The following is a 15,743-nucleotide window of genomic DNA, read 5'->3' as shown; positions in this document are numbered from 1 at the left end:
TTTTGAAGATAAGATAAGATAGCCTTTGTTGATCGCACAATGGAGAAATGGACTTGCTACATTCAGCTTTAACCTTGAAAGAAGTAAGAGTAGTGAATATTTTAGATGGAAAGAAGCATTATAATGTGTATTTATGTAAAACTGTCGCAGATTGTTCAAAAGTGGCTGGTTTTCCTCCGCGCTATCGAACACCTGCTTTCGCAATGGAAAACCCCGAAACTCTCAACTCTCTTCCTCCCGTCCCGGCTTTGACCTTCGCCAGTGCTCCCTGGTCTGTGTCGGTGCAAAAACAGACCCCTGTTGTTGCACCAATGTGGACCAAGGAGGAGTAAATGTAAAAAATGACCCACAATCTGCCGCCACTGTCGTCTGCCATAGCTCCGGATGTAGTTTGGCCCAAGTGGGCATTCAAAAGAAGCAGCATATAGCCTGTGCATGCTTTTAATATTTTAGCTGTATTGTGCTCCAAAATTATAATATATGTGCCCGCGCAGATGTATCCTCAGTATGAGAAGCCGGGATTTCTTCTTTGATCGTGTAAACAGGGGATCTGAGTTTACTGATTTTTCAGTAACATATAAACAAACACCATATCCCGGAAACTCCCATAACCGGATTATGGCTAGTGACCAGAATACTCAAGCACAATGTAAACCAGGGGTGGCTAACTAGTCAGAGACCAAGAGCCGAAATTTTCAACCTTGATCCTGTGAAGAGCCACAACGGCACCGACCATTAGCGAGATCCAGGGGCGGTAGTTTATTGTGATTAAATAGAATGTGACCGTTGTATTTAATCACAATAAACTCTAACTTTATGCCTGGCCTTTTTCTTTTTTTTTTTAAATAATTGTGTTAGATTGAATGGTTTTACTCCTCACCAAGATTGAAATAAATGTATATTAACTGACATTTTGTGCTGTTCTGCTCTGACTGAGACAGAATTAGATTTTTTTTTTTTTTTTTTTATGCTGGGGTGTGTTTGTATGTGGGGCCCTGCCCACTGAGCCCCCTTCTCGGATTCGCCCCTGGCCTGTGCGCTTAGTGCCTGCAGCTCGGTCCTGACTGGACTGTGCAGAGAACGCACCCTGGGCTGCACAAAGTTCATAAACTTTCATCAGGAGCCTCTGGAGGACGCCTGAGATTCTGTTTTATGTTGCATTAGTTACAGTTACTGTCACATGTGGAAGAAAAGTCATGACTTTGCGTATTTCTGCGTTACGATGTCGCGCTTCGCATCATATGCTACATAAGAGCTCCGCTTTTTTCCATTTCCTAATGTAGATCTTTTTCTGTGAATATGAGGCCAAATTTCATCAAATAAAAAGTAGGTAATCAGGAACCTGAAAAGCAGAAGCTGATCCCAGAGCCACGATCTGCCTGTTGTTCAACCTACATCCCGCTTTGAGTGACACTGCTGCACGGGCACCTTTTACACGCCGCCTCGAAAAGGAGAGAGATATGGACTCACATGTGTGCAGAGATGGAAACAGGGTCTGTAGGACTATGGTTGGATTTTTGGTCAAGATCCTTAAAGACTGTTACAGTTTATGGGAAACATTTACCAATTATTTTGCAAAGAGCCACATTGTATTAAACATCTCCAATCATGCAAAGAGCCGCGTGTTTCGCCACCCCGGATGTAAACGCTCTTTAGATGTTTCGATGCTGCATGAACCTATTGAGAGGCTGCCTTGTTGAGAATCCAAGCATCACTTAAATCCTACACAGATTTCTAACCTGAACTCCCATATAAAAAAAAAAAAAGTATCTGAAACACTGCATGGTCCCACTCTGCACACTGTACTGCACTACATCTGAAACAGCAGTGGAAACACCCAGAGCAGAGACAGAAGTGACATCAAACATGCGCTGCCCAGGCCACCACAGACAGGGTGCCGCACTAACAGGCTGTCCTAGTGCTCCCCTCTGCCACTCCACTGTGATGGACTGGGAGTCTGCATGGAGTCCAGCAGCACGACTATAAATAAACCACGAGTGCACTACGGGCTCCGGACTCCATGCTGACACCCAAACACATCTCTTTTGGATAGTGGACTGGACAGTGCGTTGTTTTGATTCTGTCCATATAAACAAGCTTGCAAAGTCACTAAACCCACACATATGATCGACTTAGTATTAAAGATTGTCTGAAGCCTTTTACAAACACTCTGGCAAACACAAGCCGAAATACAAGCTGAACGTCGAAGAGTAAATGGTTAACTGGTCACAAATTAGGATTGTGATGCCAAAAAATACACCTGAAACAAAGAGTGTGTTCTCTTTTTCAACCTTTCCCATCGTGCCAACATACCAGCCAACTACAACAAGCAAGTTAGTTACTTCTACTGATGAAGAAGAGCTTCCCTAAACATGAAGTACTTTTTTTTTTATTCATTTTTGTACCTTTGATTCTGCCTCAGAGAATGTAAAAAATGAAATATAAGGTCTCGACAGTTCACTCTACATCCTTTTGCAAGCAGCGAATACCCGAGTGTGTAATGGCATGTCATCCATTTTTTTTTATTGATTCGGCCATCGGGGTTATAAGAGGCTGAGGCGTAGACACCAGACCATGGCGATAAATCTATATGCAGCTGCACGCGCCGCAGACACCGGCGAGACAAAGGAATAGGTCAGATGTGTCATATTGTCTTTAAGACCAAAATCCTTTTACTCACAACACACTGAAGTGGAAGTTGTAGTAGTTAGCATTAATGTTACAAATAAATTAAGCACATTTTGGTGTAATGATCAATAATATTACATCCAGGTCGAATAGTGCATCAGTATTCTACGAACCCAACCCAATTTACTTTTGCAGAACCAAAAATCATATAATATTCTCAGTGAAGCAACGGTGTGTGCCCATGGTGCAGAATTTGAAAATGCCCAAACACACTTTTTGCTTTCATCCTTTAATTGTATCGCTGTCAAAAACAACGCAGTCAAACTAATACTAGATTTATTTGTGAAGATTTTTAGGTTTGTATAACTAAGAAAACAATCAAGCAATAATCATGATATCTTATAAGGTATAAAAACAACAATTGGACATATGTTCATTTTTATTTTCAATCTACTTTATGCATGCCCTTATAGTTTTATAGTTTTTTTTTTTAGAATTTATGATTATTATCATATATATTATTTATCTCAACCAAGTTTTATGTTATATGTTGTAGGGGTGGGCCATATCGTATCGCATCGTTATCGTTATATTATTTATTTTTTCAGCTCCATCAGAGCAGCATAAACACTGACTGTAGAACACGGGGACAGGTGCTTAAAAAGTCAAATGAAATGAAGGATGTAAACTGCTTTCCTCACATATATGATCTACTTGATCATGTTTGCGAGGAAAGTAGAATGCCGTTAAAAATAATAATAAAAATAATAAAATATCACAGAATTAACCTTCCCAATATGCGTGAGGCTGGGATTTTGAGGTAATTTGTCTGTTGTCAATTATATCGTCAAATATATTGTTATCGTGGTATTTCTTTTTTACATTGTGATATATTAAAAAATGGCCCTGCCCTAGTATGTTGTATGTTTCATGTTGCACGATTGCTCTGAAGGAAATGTTACCTTGAATGAAAATAAAATGTAAAAAAAAAATAATGAAGCAGCAACAATCACATCACACGGTAGCGCAGCGGTTAGCGCCTCCGCTTCACAGCTAGAAGGTCCCGGGTTCGATTCCCACCAGGACGGGACCTTTCTGTGTGGAGTTTGCATGTTCTCCCCGTGTCTGCGTAGGTTTCCTCCGGGTACTCCGGTTTCCCCTACCACTAAAAACATGTACAATAGGTGAATCCTCCAGCCAGGTGATTCTGACCATCAGCCTGGCTCCACATCATGGAGATGGGTCCCCAGGCGCGGCACTGCCGTCGACCACTGCTCCTTACGGGTTGCCCCAGCGGCATCGAAGGATGGGTTAAATGCAGAGGACAAATTTCCCTACGGGGACAATAAAGTATACAAACAAACAAACAAACAAACCAAAAAACACTCATATTGAAACTGAAAGTGCTTTATTTGCTGAACAAAACTCTGCATTTGACTCATCCTACGATGCCGCAATAGTTCAACCATTCAGGCTAATGGTCAGAATCACCTTCACTGAATTCCCCTTGGAGGAATATGGTCATACAAAAATACTATTGTTGCTTTTTCCTGTGCTATCATTGTGCTGATGAACATATACAGTCAGTCAGTTTAGGACTTTGTTTGTATTTCGCTCCTCCCGCTGCAAAGTCAAAGTAATTAAGCACATGTGGCTTCCTGTGAGGAACACAGCTCATAAACCCCATTGTCTGTATGTGAGGGGGCTGTGGTGAGGGGGCTGAGGGGGGTTCAGGGCAGAAGGGTCATTTTTCAGACCTAATGTTGCATGACAGTAGACCAAGGTTCTGTCAAGGTGAATCAAAGCCACCACAGACCGGTACTAAAACACAACAGTCCTCTTCCCCTTTGTTCCAGCACAGGCACTTCATCATATCCTTATCATTTCCGTCAGATTAGTCAAGTTTATTCCTTTAACTAAACAATTCCATGGAATAAAATGTTGAAACAGGCATGGTTGAAATCGCAAAAAAAAAAAAAAAATAGAAACTCTTGGGAATCCCAATTTTTCCCTCTTTTTAGCCGTGTTCTGGCAGACTATAAACATATTTATCACACAGCAATACAGTCAAGCAAAAATCTAGTTTTTTTTTCCACAGCTAATTGTTCAGTTGTTTGTCACTAACGTTAGAATATGTAGCATGAAGCTAACGTTAGGGTCCTGCATTGCCCGTTTTTTAAGTAGGGCATATTTATGGGCTGCCGAACCACCTCTCCATGTCTCTGTCTCCTTGTTTAGTAGGAAAATATATTCATCATGCAGCATGTGTTGAAGCAGCGGTGTGGAAATGGGAGAACATTCATTATTTTCTCTTCTTCGTCTTCCGTCTGGCCGACATATAGTCTAGAGGAAATTCCAAAGGTGTCATCTGTATCTATAAAACAAGTAGCATAGTAGCTAGTAACCACAGGATCATATCTCCAGGCCAGTGTTAATTTCGTCAACTAAAATATTTAGTCTTAATTTTAGTCAAAGTGTTATTTTTGACGACTAAAATAGGACTAAAACTAAATTAAAAGTTTCTCATGTGACTAAAACTGTGACTAAAATGTCCAGATATTTTAGTCGACTAAAATAAGACTAAATAAAAATGAAAAGGAGAGACTAAAATCATCCAAACTTCTATTGACTGTCTGAATTTATCATGTAAAATCACAGCCAAATGATCAGCTCTGAGCTTTATTCATGTGGAGCAGCTCCATGAAGTCGAGGACCTTGATTAAATATGATTAGAATGAATATTATAAATGACTAAATTAGTCTTAAATTCAGTCGACTAAATTGACATGCAATTTTAGTCGACTAAAACTAGTTTTTTTTTTACTAAATCTCGACTAAAACAAAATTACATTCTAGTCAAAAGACCAAGACTGAAACTAAAATAAAATATGCTGTCAAAATTAACACTGCTCCAGGCTAAATCAAAATGTAATAATATCCGTGTTGATTTAACCTGGAGATATCAGCAACCCTCAGGAAAAAGAAAGAAAAAAAACAGACAAATATAAATAATGTATCTGTGTTGTTTTGAAGATATTGCATTTGATTAAAAAAAAAAATCGAGCAAATCTGGCTGTTCTTTTCAAAGGCAAAGCAGTGGTGCCGAAGTTCAATCCCAGTTAGAGCCATTGCATTCCGCCGTTTTGTCCTTGGGCAAGACACTCAACTAAGCCTCCAGTGTTTCCAGAATCGACCGTGTAAGAATGCGTGATGGAAAAAGTGCCTTGACTGCCCTTTGGAAGTGGAAAAGCACCAGCCACTACAATTCAAGACCATCTGAAACCATGTATCTTTGCAGTTTCTCTGGCCTTAAGATGTTGATGCGTTACCTGCTTCCTCAATCGCAATTCTTCCTCATCCCTCCCCCCCCGGTTGTCCTCATCGGTGAACTTTAATTACTGAACGTAAATCACAGCAGCAGCCGAATCACGTTTTTTTTTTACTGCCACTTTTAAAAATGCCACTGCGCAGCTTCACATCCCCCAGAGGACATCCGCGCTAAACACCGTCCTCAACCCCCCCCCTCCTAAAAAAAATAAAATAATGGATTCTGCCTTCCGCCACAAACTTCCCCATATAAATGTCGTGCTTCTGCATAGCCTATAAGATGTGTCGTGTTCGGATGCGATGCCAGAATCACGAGGAAAATAAAGCCATGATATGACAGTGATTGGTTTGGCTTGGAGCCGTTGACATGGCGACTGAGATTGTTGATGTGTTAACATGCGGAGTGCATCACCTGCTGTCTACTTCCCCCCACAGCTCAGATGTCTGCAGAGGTCTGCGTGGGAGCGGAGGCAGGGTTTGGAGGAGCATGGCTTATAGCTATATAGTGCCTACGAAATGCCTGGGATTATAAACTTTGACAAAAAAGTGTTGAAACATGACGTGAATTACAATATCATCTGTAATTGGTCACATGTATTTTGCAGCAGTTGGGGAACAGTGAGGGATGGATTCTTGGGATGATTAGAGAATGTTGAATGTTCGTTTCCTTTGCTCATTGTAGGGTCATTAATAAACTAGCTGGTTGTCATCCTGGGTGTATAACATAATGGTAGACTTAATTTTTTTGGTGTATTTCCATGTATATTTTGTATGAACCTGACTGGGAGCGGGGTGGGAGTGGGTGGGCGGTCGGTAGGGCATGGACGGGGTAAGAGGATGGGGTTCGAGGGGAGCGGGGTGTGGTGGGGCTGTGCTGGGTGGTCGGATATATGATAGAGTTTCCCATCCTCCTGAAATGATACTGCCACTGCATGTAAACTAAGGTGGAAATCCTAAATAAAATTAATCTAATATAGTTTGTGTTGAAAAGTAGGACCCTAACCACGAGTAAAATACCACAATACGACCACAAGTCTTCTTCACTATCCTCATGTTTTTACCCTGTTAAACGCTCTCTTTTATTACTCTCAAAAGATGTAGTTATATGTTTCATCTTCTCTAAGAGGATTTCCTGTTGGAATTCTTCATACCATTAAAAATCTTAATCGAGTTGCTAATACTTCTATCCTACATTTTTGTGGCAAAAACTACTTTGATCGTTCAAATTGTTCACAGGCACATTGCGTTACCATGTCTGAAATGCATGATATAAATAAATATGCCTTGCAGTTAGTCTTCAGTCTCTCGACCTTTGTAATACCTCAAACTTCCTCGTTTACAATGTACACAGCATGCCCCTTGTGTTTTATCACAATACTGTAATAAGGCTCCTTGGGAACTTGAGGAAATCACGCCTGGTCCCAGACTACACATCTTTGTAAAGAATAGGAAAAGTGTGTATTCTGTCTGGGTTAAGGCTTTATTGTCCCAACATTACTGGCTTTTGAACCGTTCATCAATGTCACTGAGCTCACAAGTCAAAAGCAGGAGGCCACCGTAGTCCAGAATGTAGAGACCCATCACACCGTAGCGGTACCTGCTCGATTATAGAAAAAATAATCATCACGATTATTTTAGTAATAATTAAAATCACGATTATTCAAACGATTATTTTTTGCCTTAAAAAAAAAAAATCTTTATTTTATTTATTCAATTTTATTATTATTTTAAAAACTATGGATTACATTTTCTTTGGACAATAAAAGCATTTAAAAAAAAAAAAAAAGTTAAATAAGTTTCTAAACTAATCCTGTAGGGATACCTGCCCCCTGCTGGCCAGCCCTCACACCTGTCCAACAGAGCCGCGCGGCCTGATGACATCATCACACAGCGCTAATGTTTTTATGTCAAACCAAAGCCTGAGCCTTTAGCTCGAGAAATTCGAAGGGAACAGAAATAATCATCTCAGTGGCATCAAGTAATAAGAGTTTGTTTGAGCTGCGTTGATCTGCTCCTGAAGAAGAGTTTTAGACTTTTCTACAAAACAAAACCAGTGCCTGAGCAAAGTTCTCAAGCACAAGGTGAGCGCTTAACAGTGGCGTTATCTCAAGAGTTATGTATAAAAAATATGAGTACGATGTCATTTACAGTTCTGTCCCGCTGCGCTGGTGTTTCAGCTGATCAGACGCCTCACACAAACCGCGCAGGACAGACTTTTTGCGCTTTGGATGGACGAGTGGGAGGGCATCCTTAATAATCGTTTCTTCTCGATTATGCTATTTTTGTGATCGGCTAGTGTAATAATCGAAATCGTAATCGAATGTATTGCACAGCCCTAGCGGTACCACGTAATGAGAGGCTTGGAAGATGATTTAGGTTGGTTGGGAAACCCAAGAATTTTGAGGGAACCCACTCAGACCCAACGGAATTTTGCTCTAATTGTTTTGAGGCACTCAAATGTTTCTACTGTGCCCAGTTTGCTGTGCCTATAGATTATTATTTTGTGTTTGTTCATTTCTCTTTGGTACATACAGTGTGGTATGATATGATATGCTTATATTTGTGCAGGGGCAGTGCAGCCACAAAAACAAACACATTCATCCTGGCACCATAGGGAACCACATTAATATGTATTGCATTGGGGACAAAAAAAAAACGATTGCATTGCTTCTGATTCTGTAAGGCAATTTAAAGAAAGAATCACTGTAATCCTACAACAGCAAAGCAAAGAAAACAATTTCCCACAACGTCCATCACTAAAAAAGCACACACATGAGTTTGCCTTTAGATAAAACAAAATGAATAAACAGTGGGTCGCACAGGTGGTATTCCTCGGAGAGATATAAAAGAAATCAAACTTCAAAAGGAGAGATAGATTAAAACGTAAAATTGCCATCACGTAATAGTTGACAAATGCTTTTTTTCCTCCTGAACACTGGCAGTATCTATGATTAGGAGGCTCCAAACAACAGCAGCCACCCAGGGAATCTCCACCACAGGGAAGATGACCTGTTTTCTCAAAGACTTTCCATGCTGCGTTTTATTTTATTTTTTTCTCTCCTCCCTCCATGGCCCCTTTCATTTAATTTCTGACAACAAGTCGCGTTTTTCCCAATTGGTATATGAGCAAACACAACATCCATAGCAAGGAATATACAAAATATGCTGCTGTAAGCTGCAAGGTTGAGAATTAGCCGACTTATGTGTTGAAATATTTTGTGATTTGCATTTCATGTCTGGTCTGAATTGCTGATGTTGATGAAAGCAAGACTGTGTTAATGTGACAAAACTGATTAGAATTTGAAGAATACTGTAATTTTCATATTGGGTTTTGTCATCAAATATTGCACTTTCCTTCTGAACGTCTCTTCTAGTCTCTTATTATTGGAGTATCCAGCTCCTCACAGCCCATGACTGACCCGCTGCCTCTGTCGATGTTTTTCAGTGTGTAAGCCTGGGTTCTACCGCTCAGTGCTGGAGGCCCCGTCGTGCAGTAAGTGTCCTCCCCACAGTGTGGCCAAGCAGCCGGGGGCCACCGCCTGCAGCTGTGAGGACGGGTACTACAAGATCGAGTCCGACCCTCCATCCATGGCCTGCACACGTAAGGAACACTGTTATTTCATCAACGCTTCTGCTAAGACATGTGTTTGTTGTTGTTTTTGTGTTTCTTTTTGTTCTTGATTTATCCGAGAAGACTTTGCATTTTGGAAAGCTTTGAAACAAATTGCGGTTTGAATTCAAACTTCTTCTTTTTTTTTTTTCAAATAAGTGGCAACTTATACAAATATCAAATATTACAGTCTTGTACATTAGAAGGATTATTCAATATCTACTTCCTATCCTAATTTATTGAGTTTTGGAGAAAAAAAATAAGAATTTAGAATTTTACAAATTTGTATATATATAATATTTTTTTTAACAAATTTCTATGTATTCAAAAACTAAGCAGATAACCATAATCCCCTAATCTTTGTATTTAACGTGTTGACAAAATAAAACCACAAATTTAAACTCTATCCATTATTAACATTTTGTCGCAGAAAACAATTTACACATACAATGGCTTACTTTTTATACAAAAGCATTAAAAAAAAATGAAAACTGGCAAAATGTCTTTTTTCAAATACAGCGGGAACCATATGTTTCAATCAATCAATGGTTTGTATTGCCCAATATCACAACAGGTGTTGCCTCCCAGGGCTGAATGTTTACATAACTTCATAACAAGACACATTTGCATTTTTCCTCACTGTCTGACATGAAACTGACATTTTCAGTGTGTAAGCCTGGGTTTTTGTCAATTATAATAAAAAAAAATGTTTATTTTGGGTCATACGTTGTGGATTTCCTTCCACAAGATTCTCACAATAGTTGGATAAGTTTTGGTCCATTCCTTCATACAGAACTGGTGTAACTGAGCCACATTTATAGGCCGCCTTGTGTGCCTATGCCTTTTCAGCTCTGCCTATACATTTTCTACTGGATCGTGATCAGACCTTTGTGATGACCACTACAGAACATTGACTTTGTTTTCCTTAAGACACTTTGTAACCAGCATTGGCCATATGCTTTGGGAATTGTCCATTTGGAAAACCCACCTGCGCCTAAGCTTTAACTTCCTGGCTGGTGTGAAGTGCACCAGTCCATCCCGCAGCAAAACAACCCCACAGCATGATGCTGCCACCCCACTATTTCACAGTTGGGATGATGTTCTGAGGCTTGCAAGATTCCCCGTTTTCCTCCAAACGTGACGATGGTCATTATGGCCAACATTTTTTTTCCCCCTCAGACCACAGGATATGTCTCCAAAAATGAAAGTCTTTATCCTTTTTTTTTATTTGCAAACTCCAATCTGTTATTTTGGGGGTTCTTTTGGAGTAAGGGCTTCTTCCTGGCAGAGTTCCCTCTCAGCCCATGTCGGTGCAGGACTTGTTTGACTCTGGATAATGACAAACTCTTACCAGTTTCAGCATCTTTACCAGGTCTTTTGCATTTGTTCTTGGGCTGATATTAACATTTCAGACACAGCACGTTCACCTCTGGCACACTGAACCCGCCTTCTTTCTGATCTGTATGATGACTGGTCACTTCCAACATTGTTTAACCAATGAACCTGGACCTTCAAGCGTCTTGAAATTGTTCCCAAGGATGAACCAGACTTGTGCTTCCAAGGTCAGGACATCGTGATCTGGGCTTTCCCAAATTATTTAAAGGTATAGCAATCTTAGTGTATGTAAACTTTTGGTTTTGCATTTCACAAATCGAAATATTTTTTTTAAATTCTAAAAACATAAAAGTTAATTCTGGTTTCATGTCAGACAGTGAGAAAAAAAAATGCAAATGTGTCTTTTTATGAAGTTTATGTAAACTCATGGTTCCCGCTGTATATGTCAGTGATCTACAGCCAAAAGTTTCAAATTGATATTGCTAGTTTTATTTTGTTTTATTTTTTTCGCAAATCAGATGGAGATTTTGTGAGTCACAACCAAAAAGTTTGTCGCAGCTCATTTTATAAGACCCCATGTTTTGTTTGTTTGCGGGGGACAGTAAGTGCTTTGTATTAATAATCTGGCATTGAATTGTGCTAATCCAGAAGAATAGGTCGTCCAAAGGATGGATGGATGGATAAACTTTATTGTCCTCAATGAGGAAATTTGTCTTGGGCTCATTGCCCGCAGCTGTCACACATACAGTACAACCATTCATATAAAACAATTCAGTAAGTCAGTGCAACCAGTACATCACAATAAAACAATTAAGTTCATCTTAGTTCTGACGCCTCTTCACCTGCTCTTTATCCTTCAGTTTATTTAGAAGAGACACAGAGTTGGCGGGTAAGAGTAAGAGGAAATGAATGAATGCGACAGTAGATGTGTAAAGCTCTTATTTTGAAAAACGTAAACTGGCACTACATTAGGGTTTCGTGGGAGAAGGGCACAGTTGCAGGCACAGTATGACATCACACATAGATTGGGCCGTTGAATAAATGTGTCAGCTGGCAAAATGTCTGTAGATTCATGCGATGCCCAAAAGCTCAAATGCTCAAAACGATTTCAGCTTTTCCAGGCAACATTTTATGTATTTAAGGATGTTTTTTATTTGTGATTGACTGGGACAAATGATCAAGATTGATTTATCTTTTTATAACCCCTATTGAAAAATGTATCTCTTCAAGACATTGTGTTTGTTTGTCAATGATCAGCCTTTTTGAGGAGATTTTATTCAATATTGATATTATTTTTTTAATCCTTATCAAAAAATCTGGTTTCTGGTACCATTATTATTTAGGCTTAATCATTCACTGCACGAAGCATTGTTTGACACATTCACATCATAATGAACTGGTTTAGAAATACTGTATAACTACAACGATTTTATATTAACGTAGTAAAAGTTCTTTCCACACACACCCATTAGCAGCCAATAAATCACATTAGTTTATTGAGCTGGTATGATTTTTTTCTTGCGTTGTCAGAGTTGTCAGGCTTCAGGCGATGTTCAAAACTGTCTTTTCTACCCTTTAAGAATATGAATTGCATATGTTAGAAGAATGAAGCTTATTTTAGCCTTCCCCGTGATTGCATTGATTACAATTAAGATACTGTGCGTCTGACTTCTCTGTCCAGGGCCTCCATCAGCCCCCCGCAACGCCATCTCTAATGTCAATGAGACCAGCGTGTTCCTGGAGTGGTCCGTTCCCATGGAGACCGGAGGTAGGAAGGACGTGCGCTACAACATCCTTTGCCGGCGGGTGCTACCAGAGGGGCGAGGCCTGGAGGAGTGCGGGCCCAACGTTCGCTTCCTGCCGCGCCGCCTGGGCCTCTCCAACACCTCGGTCATGGTGGCCGACCTGCAGTCGCACACCAACTACAGCTTCCTCCTGGAGGCTGTCAACGGTGTCACCGACCTGGCTAAAGAGCACGCCAGGCAGTATGTGACGCTGAACGTAACCACCAACCAGGCAGGTGAGGAGCAGAGCAGTCAGCGGGTGCATGTTTTGTCTCCCATGGATCATTCCTTAAAGTGGGGTAATATGCAGAGCTTTTTACACTCTTTCAATGTTCTCTCATCAAAAATGTACCTGGAGCTGTATTTTGACCCACTTGCGCATCTTTTATTAATCTTTGGATCTTCTCCAGTGGCCCCTCAAAAAGCTCCTCCTCTTCCTAAACAGCTCCTCCAGAGGTCCAACGTATCCAGGAAATGCTCAGCTCACCCCCCGATCTCTTGCTAAGCCTAATCCTTTCTTATAAAAAAACACGCCATAGTTCACTGCAGCCACACAAGCCTAATGTTTCCCTCTTATTGATACAGCTGTGCAGCAAAGGGGAGCAATAGGAGGGAGGTGGGAAGGGCCAGAGGCATAGCTTGCCATTTGGGCCCTATGAACTAGCCCATTATTTGTAACTTTGTAAAACATATCTTCCTCTAATTAGTCTTCCTAATGACTTTGGTGCTGCAGTTACACTGTCTCACCACTCACGCTATCTGGCGCTATTGAAACCCTTGTTGCCAGCACGTTCTAGTGAGTCATGGTTCCCGAAGAGATATACTTTTTGCTCATGGCTCCACCACATTGCATTTTCCAATGAAAGTGAAACAAGTTTATTGTAACGCCCATCATGACCTAAAGAACCTCAGCCTTGTGTTCTGAGGGAAAGTTATGAGAAATGCATTGTGGGAGTTGTTAGGTGACCAGCTCACGCACCACGTGACGTCCTCTCTCCCAGTGTGTGCATGGATGGAGCACGAGCTGTTTTTGGATGTGTTTGGCTTCTGGTTTCCTTTGAAAGGATTTCACGTGTTTTTGGGACTTGTTTTTACTCTACACCTCTGTAACTTCGTGGAGAGATTAGTCATTTGCTTTGTGGCGACACGGGTTGTAATATACTAATGTTTCAGCAAGTTGTAAAATACAAGATTAATGCATTGTCTGTGTACAGTGACCTATTGTTCTTTCGAATGGACTCTTATTGCAATGTTTTCAGTCGGATTTTGAATCATTTCTTCTCAACTCGTCTGAATCACTGAGTTATTTGTGGAATCACACAGTAATGTAGTTGGCCTATTAAAGCAGTGATTTATGATGAAATTTGCTTGGGGCCCCAGGGCACCCTTGCTGCACCACTGGGAGGGGCATACAGGAGATCATGTGAAAACCAGGAAGTAAAACTACTTAGTATTTTTAGATCAGTATTGCATTTTCTAGCCAACAAAGTGTAAGTGTAAAGAGGTCTTTGAGAGTATTACCAAATACCTGCAATTACCCCACAGCAAAGAGGTGATATCCATTTTGGGCAGTTATGACTCTGTCTGGATAGTGAGCAGTTTCTAGTAAAATGCATTTCTTGACTTGTGTTTTTATTTTTTGTCCCATTTATGGTTATCCTATTCACAAAATGTTTCACTTGCTGATATTGTGAGGCACGACTAAGCAGTACCGGTATAGGCCAGTGATGTGTCAGATCACTTACATGTATATTGTAAGAAAGGAACAAAAAATACCACATTTGGATAACTGAGACAATGCCACATAAAGTTACTTGAGAGGACCAGCACATGTAAACAGCCTTTGATTGATGGACATTATTGTAATGCTCTAGATAATGATTAATGCAACATACTGTAGGTACAACAAAAGTACTGTTGACGTATTGATATTGTTAGTGTATACAGTGCCTTACTTGCAGATAATTTGGCAAGATTGTTGAAGTGGTGGAATCATAGAAATAAAAAAACCATCAGTACACTCAATTCAAATCATTTCAACGAGTGTATTTTGCAGTCATTATGCCTCTCAGTTTCGTATTGAAATCTGGCATAGATAAACATGTGTGTCATTGCGCTGGCATGTACATAATAGCTTGGTAACAAAGACGCCAGATGATCATATTATCATCAAGTATTTGTCCAACAAATCTGTCGCTGTATTAATTTTCTCTCAAGCACCATCCCTGCGGTGACGGAGAGACACACAGTGAATGGCCTCTTTGTTTTTACTTCTGAATCTCCGATATTTTCATTGAACAAGCAGCTTGAGCTCCTCAATTAGGCGGCACATTTTTTATCAACACAGCAAGCGGGAAATAAACCGCAGCTCTGGATTTGGGGCTTGTGTATGGCGAGTGTGGCAGCAGGTGTTATTCTGCAGGCCTGTCAACAGTGATTAATGGGACAAATTATTTTTTTTTACATGCGCTTTTATTGGCCTAGGAGCAATTTATAGAGAAGTTAGGCAACTTGAATCGTATTTGGTGTCTTTTGCAAATAAAGAAGTGCTTATTTTTTGCCATTACATTATCATATTTGTGTTTGCGTACTGATGGACTATCCACTGATCAGGTGTATCATGAACAATGACAGTAGTTGGCTTGTTATGAGAGCCAAAATCTTCCAACATGTGCAATCAGATAAATCTTAATGAGCGTGACAAGTAACACATAGTGATCGTTAAAACAAACTTGTGACCATAAAACAGAAATTGCTAAGATAACCTCATAACAGAGATCACCACAGTAATCACCACCATTCCACATTCATTCATCATAATAATGGAGGAGGACACAGAGGAGTCTTCAAAGAGCTTCAAAGAGCTTTCAAAAGCGGCGGAAGTGGAGGAAACTCTGAACAACTGGAACAGTGACTGCTGAGGAAGATGTTAATGGTTTTGTTCGAGTAAATTACTCGCTCAGCAGTATGTTCATCTACAGCAGTGGTTAGGGCAGGGGTGTCCAAAGTGCGGCCCGGGGGCCAAATGCGGCCCTCAGACCAATTTATGGTGGCCCTCG

The 15,743-nt window shown here is 40.4% G+C and overlaps 1 protein-coding gene across 1 annotated transcript in view; it reads left to right on the top strand.

Annotated features, from left to right (window-relative positions):
• epha5 (EPH receptor A5) overlaps positions 1–15,743 on the top strand; it is a 105,820-nt gene that overhangs the window by 43,282 nt on the left and 46,795 nt on the right. Inside the window, exons 4-5 of the mRNA XM_079582567.1 lie at positions 9,401–9,556; positions 12,582–12,920. Of these exons, the coding sequence (XP_079438693.1) occupies positions 9,401–9,556; positions 12,582–12,920 (495 nt within the window). The remainder of the gene's footprint in view (positions 1–9,400; positions 9,557–12,581; positions 12,921–15,743) is intronic.

Source organism: Gobius niger, assembly GCF_951799975.1.
Source record: "Gobius niger genome assembly, chromosome: 2".
In the NCBI taxonomy this organism is placed as follows: Eukaryota; Metazoa; Chordata; class Actinopteri; order Gobiiformes; family Gobiidae; genus Gobius; species Gobius niger.
This window is presented reverse-complemented; position numbering and strand designations above follow the sequence as displayed.